We start from the raw sequence: 18,656 nt of genomic DNA, 5'->3' as shown, positions 1-18,656 counted from the left end.
CCAGCAGGCGGCAGAATTTCCAGACACGCTGCTGGACCTGTGCTCTGGCTCACCACAGACCCTCAGGCTGCGACCGGCCGGCTGGGGGGAGCCGCCCATGTGGGGAACCAGGCCCCTCGGCTCTGAGGCACCCGGACGGCAGGGCAGGGGTGGCACCCGCTCTCACAAGCCCGCATTGCATCCCCGAGTGGGACACGTTCCCTCCCACCCACGGGCATCCCAACGGCTGCTGCTGGTGACAAGCCAGAGGTCACTGCGGGGACTGGCTGTGTGTGTCCAGCTGGCGGGAGGGCAGTGGAGGGGGCTGGTTTACAGGGAAACGTGGTGGGGATGGCAGGTTTCCCAGGGTTACATCCCCTGCCTACTGCACCGGCACTTTGTATCGGTTTGATACACACCTGAGCAGTGCGTCTGGACCTGCAAACCAGCCAGTATCTGCTAGCTGCTGGCTTGGGACACAGGGACAGGTCCCTGGGCCACGTCACCTGCTCCAGGGTGGAAGAGACCAGGGAGGGATATAAAATGCCACGAGGCAGACGCCACCTGGCCAGTTCTGCTCCTGATCCCGGATGCAGCCTCGCGAGGGACAGGGAGCCGGGAGGAATCGCTGGCCCATCCTGCCATAGGATGTGACCAGAGACTTCTCAGTTTGTAACATTTCTGCTAAAAGCCTATCGAGCTGCTGCGTCCACGATGGGTCTGGCTCTGGGCCGAACCTAGTGATTCCAACTTTGTCAGTTTCTCGGTGATTTCAGCTCTTGTCCACCACGGACGCTGGCCGACAGATTCCAGCTCCCACTGGAATAAGACTTCAAAATAACAGAGATTCCTTATGCTTTAGGGATGTCTGTTTCCTTACGTCTGTTTTAGATCTATCAGGTCTCCAGCACTGGCTGAACAGGATTGACATGCCCCACCTAGGATCTCTTTCCCATCCCAGCAGGAGCTGCTTTTAATAACAACAGTTGATTATCCTGCGTGCGTCTGTGTGTTCTCTCTGGGAGTGGTCCCAGCTCCACGCAAACCCCCGGCTAACAGGCCTCCAGCAAGACCTTGTTTTTAAGCCAGGTTATTACCTTCCATGCTCCTGGCGTGTGCTTGCAAAAGTGCAGCTCTGTGCCAAGTACTCCTTGGGAAGGAGCTTTTCTGCACTATCAGCCTTGCGAGTGCCAACTTCTGCTCCAGCTTAGCTTTGCTTTAGAGCTGCAAAGTGTGGCTGTGTCTGGCCCAGTGTCCTACAGGTCTCTGAAGCCTGGGCTTATGCGTCCGGCCCTCTCCTACTGCATTTCCCCACCTTTTGTCTCTTTCCAGGGATGGTGGTTTCCGATTGCCCTAGAAAGCAGAATGCACAGATTGAAGACAGGCCCAGCGGACTAATCCCTGCTATGGGGCCACCTCACTTTACCACCCACACATTCACGCCCCGTCTGTTCCTTGTCTGCACACTCCCTCGCACAGCCAATGGCAGATTTCATTTTTGAATTGCTGTCAGTCCCTTATGGGGACTGTCCAGTCTGGGACCGTCCCTGGGGAATGTCGTTTTCTGACTCGTGGCGCCCCCAGCAATTCCTAAATAAGCAATGTGGCGATGGTGTATAGATTTGTGATGAATATGGGCATTTGTCTAGAGCGCATTTGTGAACATATCACCAACCAGATCGTCAGGAAAGTTAGGAGTACATCCAGCTGCTGTGTTCCTGAGGGGTTAAAATAGTCACGTCACTGGATTTGTGTCGGGTAACGTTTTCACCTTGGTTTTTTGCAGTTTGTTGTTTAATTGTTTGATCTTTTGGCAATTTCTGTAAAAAAAATGCCATTGAGTTACAGACCCTGACACTGGTTGGGATGAAACTGGGCCAGTAGTGAGGCAGGTCAGACTCTCTCTGACTGGGAAGAGGCAGACTGATCAGTCCTGCCCCGCCCCAGGGATGGGGTGGAAGAGTGAAAACTGGGCGTGAGAAGCCAGATGCCTTCCCCGAGCTCCTGAGGGGGAGACTGGGACACGCGGCACAGCCAGGAAGCAGAGGACTGGCCAGGATCAGCAGGACCACTGACAATCCCCGCCGCAGAGCCCCCGCAGGACCCGCTGGAGGCTTCGTTCACTAAAGACCCGGAGGAGCAGCTCCCAGGCCAGGTACACCCGCGTGGGAAAATGGGAAGTAGCCTGGGGAGGCAGGCTGGCCTTCTCTGACCTTGGACAGCGTCGGAATGCCGACCCGATCCAGTACAGGCCCTTCGACTCACAGTCCAATAGTTGGAAGTTGAATCTAGACAAATTCAGGTGGGACGTAAGGTGCATATTTTGAATGCACTTAACCATCAGGACAACTTCACAAGGGTCGTGCTTAATTCTCCATTTCATGGGCAATTTTTGATTCAAGATTGGATTTTTTTTCTTCCTAAAAGATTTACTGTGGCTCAAATCATATCAGGGATTCTAGCAAGTAAGTTCTCTGGCCGATGTTATGCAGGAGATCAGACTAGAAGATCTAATGGTCCCTTTTGACTTTGTTATCTATGACTCTGTAAATTTGCACTTAGTTTGTATACTAACAATAAAAAAGAGCACTAGTCACAGTGTGGACAGAAAACTAGTTTAGGAGTGTAGACACTCATTGTTATTTCTAAGTTGCAGATTTATCTGGTGTTGCTCGAGTCCTTAACTCAATTAAGATTTTTTTTAAATAAGAGGAAAACATACATGCTTTATTTGTATTGTTCAAAAAACACAGAGAGAGCAACAGGGAGTCCTGTGGCACCTCAGAGTTTAACAGATTTATAAGGGCATCAGCGTTTGTGGGTAAAACCCACTTCCTCAGATGAATTGCAGTAAAAGTTACAGCAGCAGGGAAGAAGTTGCTTGCGTGACTGAAGTAATCAAGGTAGGGCAGGAGCGGCTCATTCACAGCCTTTGATGTGGAGATCTCCTCCTCCTTGGTTTTGCAGATACAGACTACCCCCCCAGGGAAAAAACCCAGTGTCATTTTTGTGAAGTTCACTTTGATTTCAGGTATCTTTAAAAAAGGGAGTAAGCAAGAATCATCACCAGACTTGGTCCTCTGGGTGGATCCTTTGCTCAGATTGGGGGCCATGGCATGAATGCCAACCCGACAAGCAGACAGTTTCATACTGACATCCCTCTGTCAGTGTGGTATTGGCCAAAAGTCATTGGCCACATCGAAAACAGAGAGCCGGATTGCATCTGGTTCAGGACGGTCAATTATTTGCAATGAACTCAAATCAAATTAACTTGATTAAAAAATCAATCATGACAACTCACAGTTTTAATCACAATGTTAAACAACAATAGAATACCAACTGAAAATCACTGTACGTGCTTTGGATAATTTTTCTATATTTTGAAATCCATTAAATTCAATTACCCCACAAGAAAACACAAAGTGCTCGGTGTTCACTCGATATTATTATTTTTATCACAACGATTGGCCCTGTAAAGGAAATGGCCTTTTGCCACCTCTTTCAGTTCACCTCATTCAACTCCTGGAACTTGATCTCTACGTGGTGACGGGGCAACCTACGCACGCACACTTAGATTCTTCACGTGACTGCAGTGGGCCCCACACTCTGACCAGTCTCCCTAGCAGGAGTGCTGGGTGGGCGGGGAGTGTGGGGCAAGCCCCACAACCCCCCATTCCCCGGCAGTGGCCTCAGGCAGGCGGAGCAGGGGTCTCTCTCTCTCTCTCTCTCACACACACACACACTCCAGTGTGTGAGACCCTCCTGGAGAGAATGAGGGCTGTGTGTGTGTGAGAGAGAGAGAGAGAGAGAGAGAGAGCCACTCCTGCTGGAGGGCCCTACCCCCTGTGCTCTCCTCCCCTGTGCCCTCTCCCCGGCAGGAGTGCCTCATGCCGGGGGGGGAGGGGGGCTGCAGGCAGAAGGGCCCCCACTAGCTCTGTCCCACATGTGCCTCTCAGCGCGATGCCCCTTCTGGCCCTAATGTCCATGAAAAAGGCAGGTCCCCCCCCCCACCTAAGGGGGGATTCGGAGGCACCGGAGCAGCTGTTGCAGTGACACCCCTAAAATGAAGGGAACCCCCATCCGGCGCTGGCTGGCACCTGTCCGGTCCCGAGACCCACCCAGGAGCAGGGAGCCTGGCCTGGGAGGGCTGCGGCCGACATGATCCGCTACACACTTGGAAGAGTTTGTCTGCTTGTTTGTGGATTTGTTTCTGCTTCCCGTGAAATGCCACGGGAGATGCCAAATTTTGCATAAACAATCCTGCCACTTAAGTCAGCTGGATGCGCTCTGAGTGTGCGGGGGGACAGGCTCTCTCCACGGGCCACAGCTCCACTTGGAGAAGGCTGCTAGCGGCTGCTCCGGGGTGTTTACTTGCCGACTCTGCAGCCACCGAGCCTCGTGGCCCCCATTGGCTCCGGTTCACCGTTTGCAGCCAATGGGAGCCGGTAAGTAAACACACTGGAGCAGTCTAGTAGCAGCTCTCAGATAGGGGCCATGGACCACTCTCAGAAAGACGGGTTTAGAGCATCCTTTGTGGCTTTCCTCTGACTTTGCGTGGTCAGTGATGGGCCGCACCTGCTAGTTACTCAGGTATCTGTGGCTTTTCCTGTGCTCTCATTCCTGCCCTTCTGGGCTCCCTCTTTCTCGTTACAGAGCCAGCCTGATGGCAATCAGGAAAGTGCACGTTCTGGGACTGGTACTGGCAGCCGGGGTTATCGGCTTCTTGGGGTAAGTATTTCAGGAACTACTCAGGCCTGGGCCTTGAGTGGCAGCCATCAATCAACTTGACGTTCATCTCTCTCGTTGCTGGGCTGGGCGCAGCGTGAGAATCGACTTTCAATTCTTTTTTTCATCCCACATTTTTTTCCAACTAAACCGTTCATTCGGAATTGGAACACGTCCACAGAAATTGCTGATGACAATCAACACGGGGGAGCTCTTTCAGAGCAGGCATTTCATTATTCTGTCATTTCATCCTTCCTGCCTCACTTGTCCAGACACAAAGGGCACATCTGCACAGCAGCGTTATTCCGGAATAACTGACGTGACTTTGAAATAACAAAGGGTATGTCTACACTACAGAGTTAGTTCAAACTAGTGGACGTTAGTTCGAACTAACTTTCATAGGCGCTACACTAGCGCTCCGTTCGAATTTAATTCAAACTAGCGGAGCGCTTAGTTCGAACTAGGTAAACCTCATTTTACGAGGATTAAGCCTAGTTCGAACTAGATAGTTCGAATTAAGGGGTGTGTAGACCCTTAATTCGAACTAGTGGGAGGCTAGCCCTTCCCAGGTTTCCCTGGTGGCCACTCTGGCCAACACCAGGGAAACTCTATGCCCCCCTCCCGGCCCCGGACCCCTTAAAGGGGCACGGGCTGGCTACGGTGCCCGTGCCAGGTGCAAGCCTGCCAGCACCCAGCCAGCAGACCCTGCACCTGGCACGGCTCGAGCCAGCCACCCGAAGCCCCCCAGTCCTCCCCCTCTTCCCGGGACCAGGCTGGCGGCTCCTGGGAGCTTGCCCGGGACCGCAAGTGGCGGGCACCCGCCTGGGCTAGTGTGGACATCGTGGACCTTGTCCACGATCTCTGCACTAGGCACAGGAAAGTGGCCGGCTAGGGCAGGAGAGCTGCCAGCCTGGCCACCCAGGAGCAGGTGTGCATGAAAATCAAGGGGGTCCACTGAGACCCCCGACCCTGAGCTTACAATGGCCGTCCTGGGTCAGACCAAAGGTCCATCTAGCCCAGTAGCCTGTCTGCCGACAGCGGCCAACCCTAGGGACCCTGGAGGGGATGGACCGGAGACAGTGACCAAGCCATTTGTCTCGTGCCATCCCTCTCCAGCCTTCCACAAACTTTGGGCAGGGACACCATTCCTACCCCCTGGCTAATAGCACTCCATGGACCCAACCTCCCTCACTTGATCTCACTTCCCTTTAAACTCTGTTCTAGTTCTAGCCTTCACAGCCTCCTGCAGAAAGGAGTTCCACAGGTTGACCCTTTGCTTTGTGAAGAACAACTTTCTGTTACTAGTCTGAAGCCTGCTACCCATTCCTTTCCTTTGGTGTCCTCTAGTCCTTCTTTATGGGAACTCATGAAGAACTTTTCTGTATGCACCCTCTGCACCCAACTCCTGCTTTTAGAGACCTCTATCCTGTCCCCCCTCCGTCTCCTCTTTTCTAAGCTGAGAAGTCCCAGTCTCTTTAGCCTCTCTTCATATGGGACCTGTTCCCAACCCCTGGGCTTCTGGGGGTGGAAGCTCTCCTGCAGCCCCCCGATTGCCCCCTCTCCCCAGATGGCAGCCTGCGGCAAGTGCAGCCGGTCTGATGGCCGAGTACTGTGATGTGCCCAGTGTGGGTACTCCGGGCACTCCAAGCCAGGACTGCTTTGCAAGCGGGGCACCCCTGAGAACTGTCTGTCCGGGGTGGGGGTCGGGACCCTTTAAGCACAGCCCTCGGCTAGCCTGAGACAGCATCTCCACGCTCTAAGTCCTCCTCCGATGCCCTGCCGGCACTGCTTCCGGCCAGCCTTAAGCCTGGTTCAGGGTCCACTTAATGTGGACTTGCTAGTTCGAATTAGCAAAACGCTAATTTGAACTAGCTTTTAGTTCTAGACGCGTTAGTTCGAATTAGCGCTGTAGTGTAGACGTACCCAAAGAGAGGGTCTACACAGCAAGCCATTATTTCAATAGTTATGAGCCAGGATGGTGTCCCTAGTCTGTGTGTCTGGAGGTGGGTGACAGGGGAGGGATCACGTGAGGATTACCTGTTGTGTTCCCTCCCTCTGAGGCATCTGGCATTGGCCACTGTGGGCAGACAGGACACCGGGCTGAATGGATCTTTGGTCTGACCCCGTCTGGCTGTTCTTACGGAAGGCTTCTTACTCCAACGCCTGTAACCATCATTTAACGAGAAGTAAGGGATTTGGGGGGAAGAGTGCTCTTCCTCGGACTTCCTGTGGTGTAGACAGCACCAAAAGATGAATTTAGCTATTTCAGCTTCAGCTATGCAATTGAAGTAGCTGAGGTTGCGTAGCTTTATTCAACTTTTGCTCTGCTGTGTAGACGTATTCAAAATGGCCGGGGGGAGAAAGAGGTAAATGAAAAGAAGACAAATGAAAAATAAACAAAACTGGAACTTTTTGACATTTAAAAGATTCAGAGAAACAAAATATTTTTGATCAAAGCTTCCAATAACCAACAGAAAATGATTTCTTTTAAAAAATCTGCAACTTTAAAATTACTCCAAAACTTCATTTTTCCTCCCACCCAATTTGATTTTCTTCATGTGGTGATCAGTTTGACCAGGAAACTGGTCCACATACAGATTATGCTCAGTTAAATCTGAATGCACACTGACTAAGTCCGGCAAAGACATCAGTCAGGAGAAGGAGTTAAAATTGGGGATAAGGTTCAAAGGTGAAGAATACAGAATTAAAGGCACCTTTCATGCTAGAGTTTTAATTCCCTCTCCTCTCCCCCCCCCCCCAAAAAAAAGAATCTGAGCTCAATCTCTCGTTGCTGTTGTGCACTGGGTAGCATATATATAAATATATATTATGTATCACTCTCGCCATGTCCCAGTTGGTATGCATTCAGCAGAAGCACGACAGTGGTTTTATGGCTGAAATTGGCCTGTACCTTTGTGATAATCCTTTATGCTAAATATGCTGTACTGCTCACATGCTGAAGAAAGGTTTAGTCTGGGAAGCCAGGGAAAGCATTCGGCTTAAGAGGAGTGAGAGTATGTCTACACTACAAAGTTAATTCGAAATAGCACTGTAGTGTAGACATACCCTGAGTGTTTTGCTTGGTAGTTATGCTGAAGACTAGTACCTGGAATGTCCCAGAAGGACTCTGGGGCAAATCTAGGAAGTGCCTTCATACCCATGGATCCCAGGAAAGCATCTGTCCAGGACACAGAAGTCCACCATGGGACCAGAAAAACAAGGGAGAAGTATGAATGTCTTCAATTTGCCAGGGCCTTATGAAACACATCCTAGCATACTCAAGGAGCTGACTGAGGAGATATCTGAACTATTCGTGATTATACACAAAAGCTTCAGAGGGGAGCCGAGTGAGCCTGTAACAGGCAAAACTTAAAAAACAACAAATGGTCTGGTAGGACCTTAATGACGAACCAAGCATGTAGATGGGATCTTCAGATGACCAGAGTATAATGAGTCCAGATCCAAGGATAAATAAGGGAAGGAGGGAGGAGATGGAGAGAAAAAGGGTAGGGGAGGAAGAAAAAGAGAGGCAATGAGTAAATCAAACTTTAAAAACAACAATCAGTCTAGCAGCACTCTAAGGACCAACAAAACAGGTAGCTGGTGGGTAGATAGTTCAAGTCGTTACAGGAGTCTGCAAAGAACCATTAGCACCTTCCTTGTTTGGTTGGTTGGTTAAGTTATTAAAAGGTGGAAGATAGCGTGGGAGCCAGCCGATAGCTTTGTTTAGATCGTTAGCACAAGAGCTAAACTTGTGAACGAGTTGTTTCAGACCAGTTCCACAAGCCAAATACACAGCCAAGGACTGGAACTACAAAACGGTGACTTGGAGATCCATTAATGAGTGTCCAGGGAGGTTAAAGTGTTCCCCAGCAGGTTCCTGTGGGTTGCCTTTTTGCAGATCTGATTTGTGTCCAGTCATTCTTTCCTGTAGAGACTGTCCCGTTTGGCCAATATCTATGGCAGCGGGGCACTGCCGGCACTTGATGGTGTAGTGAGTTGGAGTGGCAACCCTCTGACTCTGAGGGGAAAGGCCCCGGTGGGCAGCACCTGACCCAAAGGATGCACCTGGGAGGAAGCTGGGGGCAGGGCCAGGGATATAAAAGGGCTGCCTGAAAGGCCAGTGAGGGCCCAGACAGCGAGGGAGCCAGAGGCCTGCATGGAGCCTCCTGCAAGGAAGTTTAGAGGATCTGTGGAAAAAGGCTTTCTTTCTCGACAGCTCCCCCTCTAGACTGCTGCTTTTTGCTGACAAAGTGCTGAGTCAGCAAAAACGGTGGCCATTTTTATGCAAATTAGGCACGGGATATTGAAATCCCTGCCTCATTTGCAACGTCGACCTGCCTAATCTGCATCCCTCTGCCGACAGAGAGACGCAGTCTAGACATGCCCCCAGAGGACCGGAAAACGGCAAATCTAGTGCCTGTGTATAAAAAGGGAAAGGAGGACAGCCCAAAGAATTATAGACCAGTCAGCTTGACCTCTGAACCCAGGAAAATATAGGAGCAAATGAAGCGATCTGCAAACATCCAGAAGATATTAAGGTGCTAAACGCTGGAATCTGTTGAAATCTGCTCACCTGTGCCAGTTCTCAGCATCTGACGATGTGTCCCTAGAATATCGAGGCTGCTCCTTGTGCTGCTCCCAAAACTTCGCTGCTTGTTGTTATTTTTTTGTTAATTTGTTCCCTCCTTACACAATCCCTGGAGTCAGCTCTGATGTTTTTCATCCAGTGATTAAATATTCATCACCCACCCAGAAGACACGTCTCGATCAGTAAATACCCTGTGTTCTTGCTGTTGATTAGTTGGGTGTGTCAATTCCAGTTCCCACTGATGGGAGTTCTCCCGTTACCCAAGCAGTGTGTGTGTCCCAGGATCTGAGTGAGACAAGCTCTTCTGCTCTGGGAAAGGCACAGCTGAATACAAGATCAAACTGATAGTTTAGCACCAGTTGCTGGCACCTCTTCTGAGGCACCCTTCCAGGTGAAGTGATCCTCCCAGGGTGCAGGGTGTCAAAGTGGAGGGAGTCACCCTAGCAGTACGGCCTAGTGGCCAGAGCTGGGAAACGGGGAGGACCCCTCAATGGCAGGGTAGCAAGACCCAGGCCCTCCCTAATCCAAGAGGTCCCAGCCCAGTGGCCCGTCAGTGACCTGGGTCACTATGTTGTGTCCCATCTCTCTGGGGCCTGTGAGCCTAAGATCTCCATGGCCTTCGGGTTCCTTGTCTCGGATGACTCCCGGCAGCCCTGGATTCTGCTGGGCACAGGTTTTGTGGTGCGGGGAGTTGGCTAGATTTGTGCAGATCGGGAGTGACGGGGAGGGGGGGGAGGTTGTGTTCCCCTGAGGGGCTAGAGAGTCAATCTGGATTCTCACTGCTGTCAAATTTCACTGGGACCCTACCTGTGTGGCCCCGAAAGGATCGTTCTGTTGCTATTAACCTGTGGTGCTTTTCTGTTTCCCTAGCATACCACGGTTCAGACAGCCCATGGGCCAGCCCGCCGGGTAAGGACCCTTTCCCCTAAATTCTGCTCTGTACTGATCTTCACGTCTGTTGGCTTTGGCTTCCCTCGCGGCCTCTTTCAATTACCTCTGGACATGTTAAACAGGAACTAGAGTTGAGCAAAATTCAGAACTCCTGTCCATGGGAATTTCCACCCTCCCCATATTTATTTTCTTGCCCAAACAGGACAAAACATTTGACCTTCTGCAGCACATTTGAAAAGAATCAATTGCAAATGTCACAACATTTCATCGTGGTTTTCCCTGTCGAAACAAAACGTTTCGACTTTCCTCAAACAGAAACACTTCTCTGTGCCTTGCCGAGGCCCAGTTCAGCATTAAACTGTCTTCCCTTTAGGAAGACCAATCTCGTTGCCCCGATGAGGGGTGTCTTCACTCCAGGCAGGGCAGTGCTAGTGTAGCACCGTAGCACGGGTGTTTCTTAACTCAATGAAGGGCTTTTTTCTGTTGATGTCACTAACCCGCCTCTCAGAGAGAGGACTGCTGGGTTCTTCTGCCCACCGAGACGTGCCTACAGCAATTGGTAGGGCACTATATCCTACAGCTCCCTCTCAGTTTTCCCACCCCGGAGCAGAATGAATTTTGGTGTGTGCTCCAGAGTGGAGGTGACGTGCGGCACGGAGGAGATGTGCAACATGTAACCTTCATAACGGTGCACGGAACAAAATTAACATGGCTGGCGTTGGGCCAAGGGGTTCTGAGTGTAGGAGGGGCCCAGGCCTCATCCAGAGGGTTGAAGTGCAGGGGGCTGGATTCTGACTCTTGTGGTCTCTTCCCTCTCTAGGGGTACGTCTAAACTACATGCCTCTGTTGGCAGAGGCATGTAGATTTGTTTGTTTGGAAAAGGTAAATGAAGCCGTGATTTAAATGATCGTGGCTTCATTTACATTTACATGGCTGCCGCGCTGAGCCGACAAACAGCTGATCAGCTGTTTGTCGGCTCGCGCGCTAGTCTGGACGTTCCCCCTGTCGACATCAAAACCCTTTGTCGGCAGCCCCGGTAAACCTCATTCCATGAGGAATAACGCCTTTTGTTGACAGAGTTCTGTTGACAGAAGGCATTATTGCATCTACACTGTCCTTTGTGTCCACACTGTTATGTCGACAAAGCGGCTTGCTTTGTCGACAGAACTGGATGTAGTCTAGACGCTCTTTGTCGACAGAAGCTTTGTTGACAGTATCTGTTGACAAAACATCTGTCGACAAAACCCTGTAGTCTAGACATACCCTAGCAGTCTAGGGTCTCTGATTTCTCTCTCTCATTCCTAGACAAGCTGACCTGGATGAGACCTTCTCGGTGCTGCCGCGGTAAGGCTGGGTGCCCTGCGTTGGTTCCTATGTGTGGCCAAGGCACAGAAAGCGGAGCAGAGCCATGCAGGAGCAGCCTGGTGTCGCTATGCAGAACAGGAGGGGAGGGTTTAAAAGGGGGGGCCATTTACACTGCTTGTCCCAGAGACACAAATTGAGGAGAGACCATTGGGGATTGGAGTTCCCAGGCCTCTCAGCCTTTATCAGACCATTCGCAGTGGTCCATTGGACAGTTTGGGGTGATTGCCCAGGGCGCTGCGCTGTGGGAGGGCTCACCCTTCCTGGGGCCCAGAGGCTGGCTACCGTACAGTTAGCCCCACCCTGCTGGCTCCCTGCATCGCTCGGGGCAGGAGGGGCTGGGGGCTTTAGGGAAGGGACGGAATGGAGGTGGAGCAAGGGGGAAAGGTGCAGCTTTGGGGTATGTGTTTGTGTGGGGGCTTGTTCTGGGCCTCGCATTCCCTAGGGATGACCCTGTACAGGCCTGAAGGTTCTCTATGTTACCGCTCAATGAAATACCTGCTAAAGGTAGCGCTGAGGGCTGCACAGGTGATACACCTCTGGAAAAGCTGGGTCTCGGTAAGGCAGAATACAACTCCACCGTTCCAGAGACCGTTCTACGGTACTGACGCCCATTTCTCACTCATGCTCACTGGCCATTACGGAAGGTTAAAGACACTAAATACATGTGGTTATATCCCAGTAATTCATCTCTGCTTTCAACAGACTGTCGTATCCTCAGCCATTCGTGGACAAGCCTCAGTAAGTCTTCTCTTCCACGTTTTGCTCTAACATTTGATGAATATCAAAAACAATTCAAAAGGGGGGAAACCAGAGCAGATTACTGTTCAGCGCTTTGAAGGGTGAATACCACTTTACCCTGGGTGTGTCTAAACTGCACTGTAACTCGAAATAAGAGAAGCAGTTTGCATAGTTCAAAGTGTGTCTCTTATTTTAATCTTACTTCAAAATAGCTTATTTCATCGTTTGGTGCTGTCTGCACAAGACCAAATTTCAAAACGAAGTGCAGTTCCGAAACGTCCCTTACTCCTTGTGGAATGAAGTTTACAGGGACGGTGGAATAGTGACCCTGAAATTACAGGCTTGATGTGAAGATGCAGGAGAGCTATTGTGGGATACTCTGGTATCCCAAAATTGCATCACAGTGCAGGCGTAGCCCCAGAGAGTTAGCTCTGCCAACGTATTAAATTAGGTAAAAAAGTCTCAAAATTATTTCAGTTCTATTTTGTGAAATCTGCTTTTTCAATACAAGTGACTACTAAGTGTAAGGGGACTGTTAGCCCCTCACTAAAACTCTGTGGGAGTTTTTGGTTCCCCAGCTCCCAGTGTCAAAAGGGGAAGGGTCCGTGAGAAATCAGGGCCCTGAGACTGACAGACCCCAGAGACAATGGAAAGCAGCCAACACTCAGCTCGGCCTGATTGACAGGTTGGACAGGCCAGTGAGAAAAGTGAGAGGCCAGGCCCTGTCCTCCCTGCGAGCTGGGATTTTTCTGGGTCTCTCTGAGCAAGGAGAGAACTGAGAGACAGCTAAGAGCAGTGCAAGCTGTGTGGAGAGGCAGTCCTGCAGCAACAGAGCCAGACACACACGGCCCAAGGAGTGCAAGCTGTGCTGAGGGGCAGTCCTGCAGCGACAGAGCCAGACACACACAGCCCAAGGAGTGCAAGCTGTGTGGAGAGGCAGTCCTACAGCAACAGAGCCAGGCACAGACAGCCCAAGGAGTGCAAGCTGTGCCGACGGGCAGTCCTGCAGGGACAGAGCCAGACACACACGACCCAAGGAGTGCAAGCTGTGCTGAGGGGCAGTCCTGCAGGGACAGAGCCAGACACACACAGCCCAAGGAGTGCAAGCTGTGCTGAGGGGCAGTCCTGCAGCGACAGAGCCAGACACACACGGCCCAAGGAGTGCAAGCTGTGCCGAGGGGCAGTCCTGCAGCGACAGAGCCAGACACACACAGCCCCAGGAGTGCAAGCTGTGCTGAGGGGCAGTCCTGCAGCAACAGAGCCAGACACACACAGCCCAAGGGGTGCAAGCTGTGCCGAGGGGCAGTCCTGCAGCGACAGAGCCAGACACACACAGCCCCAGGAGTGCAAGCTGTGCTGAGGGGCAGTCCTGCAGCAACAGAGCCAGACACACACGGCCCAAGGAGTGCAAGCTGTGCCGAGGGGCAGTCCTGCAGCGACAGAGCCAGACACACACAGCCCCAGGAGTGCAAGCTGTGCTGAGGGGCAGTCCTGCAGCAACAGAGCCAGACACACACGGCCCAAGGAGTGCAAGCTGTGCCGAGGGGCAGTCCTGCAGCGACAGAGCCAGACACACACGGCCCAAGGAGTGCAAGCTGTGCTGAGGGGCAGTCCTGCAGCGACAGAGCCAGACACACACAGCCCAAGGAGTGCAAGCTGTGCTGAGGGGCAGTCCTGCAGCGACAGAGCCAGGCACACACAGCCCAAGGAGTGCAAGCTGTGCCGAGGAGCTGTCCTGCAGCAACAGAGCCAGGCACACACAGCCCAAGGAGTGCAAGCTGTGCCGAGGGGCAGTCCTGCAGCGACAGAGCCAGACACACACAGCCCCAGGAGTGCAAGCTGTGCTGAGGGGCAGTCCTGCAGCAACAGGGCCAGGCACACACAGCCCAAGGAGTGCAAGCTGTGCCGAGGGGCAGTCCTGCAGCGACAGAGCCAGGCACACACAGCCCAAGGAGTGCAAGCTGTGCCGAGGGGCAGTCCTGCAGCGACAGAGCCAGGTACACACAGCCCAAGGAGTGCAAGCTGTACTGAGGGGCAGTCCTGCAGCGACAGAGCCAGGCACACACAGCCCAAGGAGTGCAAGCTGTGCTGAGGGGCAGTCCTGCAGCAACAGAGCCAGGCACACACAGCCCAAGGAGTGCAAGCTGTGCCGAGGGGCAGTCCTGCAGGGACAGAGCCAGGCACACACAGCCCCAGGAGCGCAAGCTGTGCTGAGGGGCAGTCCTGCAGCGACAGAGCCAGGCACACACAGCCCAAGGAGCGCAAGCTGTGCTGAGGGGCAGTCCTGCAGCAACAGAGCCAGGCACACACAGCCCAAGGAGTGCAAGCTGTGCTGAGGGGCAGTCCTGCAGCGACAGAGCCAGGCACACACAGCCCAAGGAGTGCAAGCTGTGCTGAGGGGCAGTCCTGCAGCAACAGAGCCAGGCACACACAGCCCAAGGAGTGCAAGCTGTGCCGAGGGGCAGTCCTGCAGGGACAGAGCCAGGCACACACAGCCCCAGGAGTGCAAGCTGTGCTGAGGGGCAGTCCTGCAGCGACAGAGCCAGGCACACACAGCCCAAGGAGTGCAAGCTGTGCTGAGGGGCAGTTTTGCAGCAACAGAGCCAGGCACACACAGCCCAAGGAGTGCAAGCTGTGCCGAGGGGCAGTCCTGCAGCGACAGAGCCAGGCACACACAGCCCAAGGAGTGCAAGCTGTGCTGAGGGGCAGTCCTGCAGCGACAGAGCCAGGCACACACAGTACAAGGAGTGCAAGCTGTGCTGAGGGGCAGTTTTGCAGCAACAGAGCCAGGCACACACAGTACAAGGAGCGCAGACCCTGTGTTGAGCAGCAGACTGGCAGTGCTCAGAGAGCCAAAAGGGACAGAGAAGCAACGCAAGGAGCTGGAGACTGGCAAAGCAGCACAGCCTGCAGCTGGGTGTGGTGAGCAGCGGGGACCAGCAAAGTGGGGGGAGAGGCTCTGGGCAGGGAGATATCACCAGCCAAGAGGCCCAGCAGGCCAGACTGGGAGAGGGGTCTGGCCACGTAGAGCTTGAGGCTGTGTGGTCACTGCCAGAGCAAGCGTGTCCAGCCTGCAGCCCCCCCGCAGCACACCCAGGGCCTCTACGGGGCCTCTAAGGAAGAGACTGTGAACTGTCCTTACACTCTGCAGGCTGCTGTGTTGATGTCCCTGTGCTACAGAGCAGGGCTGTGTGTTCTCATTTAACCATTCTCATTGTTTCTTATTCTTTTCTCTTTAATCAGTTGATGTTTAATAAAATTGTGTTTGCTTTGAACCTTATGAAGTGATCACTGGGCCAAGAAGGCCTGCAGTGTGAGGAGAGCACCTCGGAGTGGGGACACCCTGACTCCTGCCCCTAGTGACCACAAGGTCGGGGATTAAGCCCCAGGAAACCTGGGCCCAGCCTTGTTGGGGTTTCGAGGGCTCTGCTACTCAGGAGAGTGGAGGGGGAGCCCTCAGGATCAGGGAGCCGTGGGGTAAAGGAAGTGGGAGCGGGGACTCAGATCCTTTCACTGGTCCATTTCACCGGGGTGGTATAGAAGCCAGGAAAGTTCCCCACAATAGCGGGACCATTCCCCCGCTTACATAGGTGCAAAAGATCTGTTTTCACTTAAAAGGGGTTTTTTAAAGAGGAAAAATACAACTTTTTATCAATTTACATTTTAGAATGTGCTCTGGTTTCCTATGTCCATCACTTACTATTTCCACTTTTCACCATGGATGGTTGCCATCTCATTTGGCTTTTCAAGAGTCGCTATGTCACCAACACCCCGTGTTTTAATAATGATTCAAAGGTGTGTGTGACACATCATGACGTTTGCCGTTATCTGCTCCCTGGAACCTCATGAGCCCAGATCTCTAGGGGTACATCTAGACTACAGGCTTTTGTTGACAGAAGCTTCTGTCAACAAAGAGCGTCTGGACTACATCCAGTTCTGCCGACAAAGCAAGCCGATTTGTCGACATGAGAGTGTAGACGCAAAGGACAGTGTAGATGCAATAACACCTTGTGTCCACACAACTCTGTCAACAAAAGGCGTTATTCCTCGTAGAATGAGGTTTACCACTGTCAACAAAACTGCTGAGTTCTGTTGACAGAACGCAGCGGTAGTGTGGACGCAGGTATAGTTTTGTCGACAAAAGGCTACTTTTGTCGACAAAACCTTGGGGTGTGTCTAGACTACAGAGTTTTGTCGACAAAAGTGGACTTTTGTTGACAAAACTATACCTGTGTCCACACTACCGCTGAGTTCTGTCGACATAACGTCAACAGAACTCAGCAGTTTTGTCGACGTATGTAAACCTCATTTTACGAGGAATAACACCTTCTGTCGACAGAGTTTCTGTCGACAGAAGGTGTTATTGAATGGAAACTGTCCTTTGCGTCCAGACTACCATGTCGACAAAAGCAGCTTGCTTTGTCGACAGAACTCAATGTAGTCTGGACGCGCTTTGTCGACAGAAGTTTTGTCGACAGTATCTGTCGACAAAACTTCTGTCAACAGAAGCCTGTAGTCTAGACACACCTTAGGAGAAAATGTAGAAGGGTGGGTTGGTAGGTGGGTACAGTTGTCACTTATGGATGACTTGCTCCATGAGTGACAACTGTGCCATCCTACCAACCAATCCTTCTACATTTTCTCCTGCACCTTCTCCTGAGCCATCTCATGCTGGGCAAAGACAGAGAGGGGGTATTGAGCCCGATGAAACCAACTCTAGCTGTGACTTAGTTTTCTCTCTTCTTCCCTGCAGGAGAACCGACGTGTTGGTGATGTCCCCCTGGCTGGCTCCCATCATGTGGGAAGGCACCTTCAACAGAGACATCCTGAACGCCCAGTACAGGCAGAAAAGCCTCGTCGTCGGGGTAGCCACCTTTGCCATTAAAAAGTACGACTTCCCCTTCCCAATTCACTGTGCTGAGCTGTGATGTATGGCACCCAGCCTTGACAGGTTCCCTGGAAATCTGCCAGCCCTGCGTGGCTGCACACTGAGGCCTTGTCTACATGAGGTGGCTAAATCGGCATCTGTGTTTGCTGTATCGGGGTCGATTTAGTGGCTCTAGTGAGGATACATTAAGTCCGTGGGAGGTGCTCTCCTGTCAATGTCTGTAATCCACCTCCGTGAGGGGTAGAAGGTAGGTCAATAGGATCGCATCTCCCGTCAACATAGGTCGATCTCAGGCACGTCAACGGAAGCAGCACCACTCACGTAACGTAACCAGCTCCATGTAGATCGACTCACGGGGTTGGTACTGACCAGAGTTCTGGGTGGAGTCTGCAGAGAGCCCTTCAAGTACAGAGACCCTACGGTCCAGGAGCTGAGCTCCATCCCCCGTCACATAGCCCCAGTCTCACTAGCACGCCCCAGTAGGCCATAGGGCCCTGAAATATCTGGACTCTCTAATGTCCCAAAATAAGATCGTAAAGGGGGGACCCGCTTATGCAGATTTCAGTGACTCCGCTGAATTTCCCACTGTGAAAAGAACTAGAGGCATATACATGTATTGAAAACAGTGAGCGTTGTATAAGACGGGGGATTTCAACAAGGCCTTCAGGGCCAGAGTTTTTAAAGGTATTTGCCCAATTCATTTCACTGGGAGTTAGGGGCCTAACTAGCATTGATGATCTGGTCCTAAGGGAATGAAGAGGAGACCAAATCAAACTGCAACTAAATTCTTATTAACGTAGTAGTCTAGATTGCCCCACTCAAAGACCGGGAACCAAACGACATCAGCACACTCCCTCTGGGCTGTGGGAGACACACCTCCCCTCTGCTTTGGGAGGAGAGGGGGTTTGAACAAGCATCTTCCTCCTCTTCATGCCCACTAGATCTGCTAGGCTGTGGGGCTTTGTGACATGGAGGCCTTCAGTCTATCTTGTGGAAGCTGTTCCGTTGCAGATGAACGAACTAGAACCAGTGAGAGCAATAGGAGGACAAGGAACTCCTCGCAAGAGGATGGCATGAAGGCCAAGACTAACAGGGCTTCAAAAAGAGCGAGATAGACTCCTGGAGGCTAGGTCCATCCACGGCTATTAGCCTGGCTGAGCAGAGGTTGAACGCCGTGTGCTGAGTGCCCTAGCCCCTGATTGCCAGGCGTGGGTCACGCAGCGATTGATCTTCTTCTGTTCTTTCCACACTGATAACTTGTTTCATTCACCATCACACTCCTTTGCCTTTCAGATACATCCGGTTCATACAAGGGTTTATCGGCTCTGCCAACAAATACTTCCTCTCCGGGCACAGGGTCAACTTCTATCTCTTCACTGACCACCCAGAGAAGGTCCCAGCCATGGAGCTGGCCTCTGAGAAGCATCTCTTCATTATCCCTGTCCAGAACTACTCGCGGTGGCAGGACATCTCCATGAA

The 18,656-nt window shown here is 52.1% G+C and overlaps 1 protein-coding gene across 1 annotated transcript in view; it reads left to right on the top strand.

The window, feature by feature from the left end:
• The first annotated feature begins 1,866 nt into the window (after positions 1-1,866).
• Positions 1,867-18,656, top strand: part of LOC102453943 (histo-blood group ABO system transferase 1-like) — a 17,985-nt gene continuing 1,195 nt past the window's right edge. Inside the window, exons 1-7 of the mRNA XM_075918159.1 lie at positions 1,867-2,134; positions 4,633-4,707; positions 10,166-10,204; positions 11,492-11,530; positions 12,254-12,289; positions 17,043-17,177; positions 18,471-18,656. The exon at positions 18,471-18,656 is cut by the window's right edge and continues 1,195 nt beyond it. Coding sequence (XP_075774274.1) covers positions 4,643-4,707; positions 10,166-10,204; positions 11,492-11,530; positions 12,254-12,289; positions 17,043-17,177; positions 18,471-18,656 — 500 coding nt within the window. The 5' untranslated portion in view covers positions 1,867-2,134; positions 4,633-4,642. The remainder of the gene's footprint in view (positions 2,135-4,632; positions 4,708-10,165; positions 10,205-11,491; positions 11,531-12,253; positions 12,290-17,042; positions 17,178-18,470) is intronic.

The sequence above is a fragment of the Pelodiscus sinensis genome, unplaced genomic scaffold, assembly GCF_049634645.1.
Source record: "Pelodiscus sinensis isolate JC-2024 unplaced genomic scaffold, ASM4963464v1 ctg48, whole genome shotgun sequence".
NCBI classification, from domain to species: Eukaryota; Metazoa; Chordata; order Testudines; family Trionychidae; genus Pelodiscus; species Pelodiscus sinensis.
This window is presented reverse-complemented; position numbering and strand designations above follow the sequence as displayed.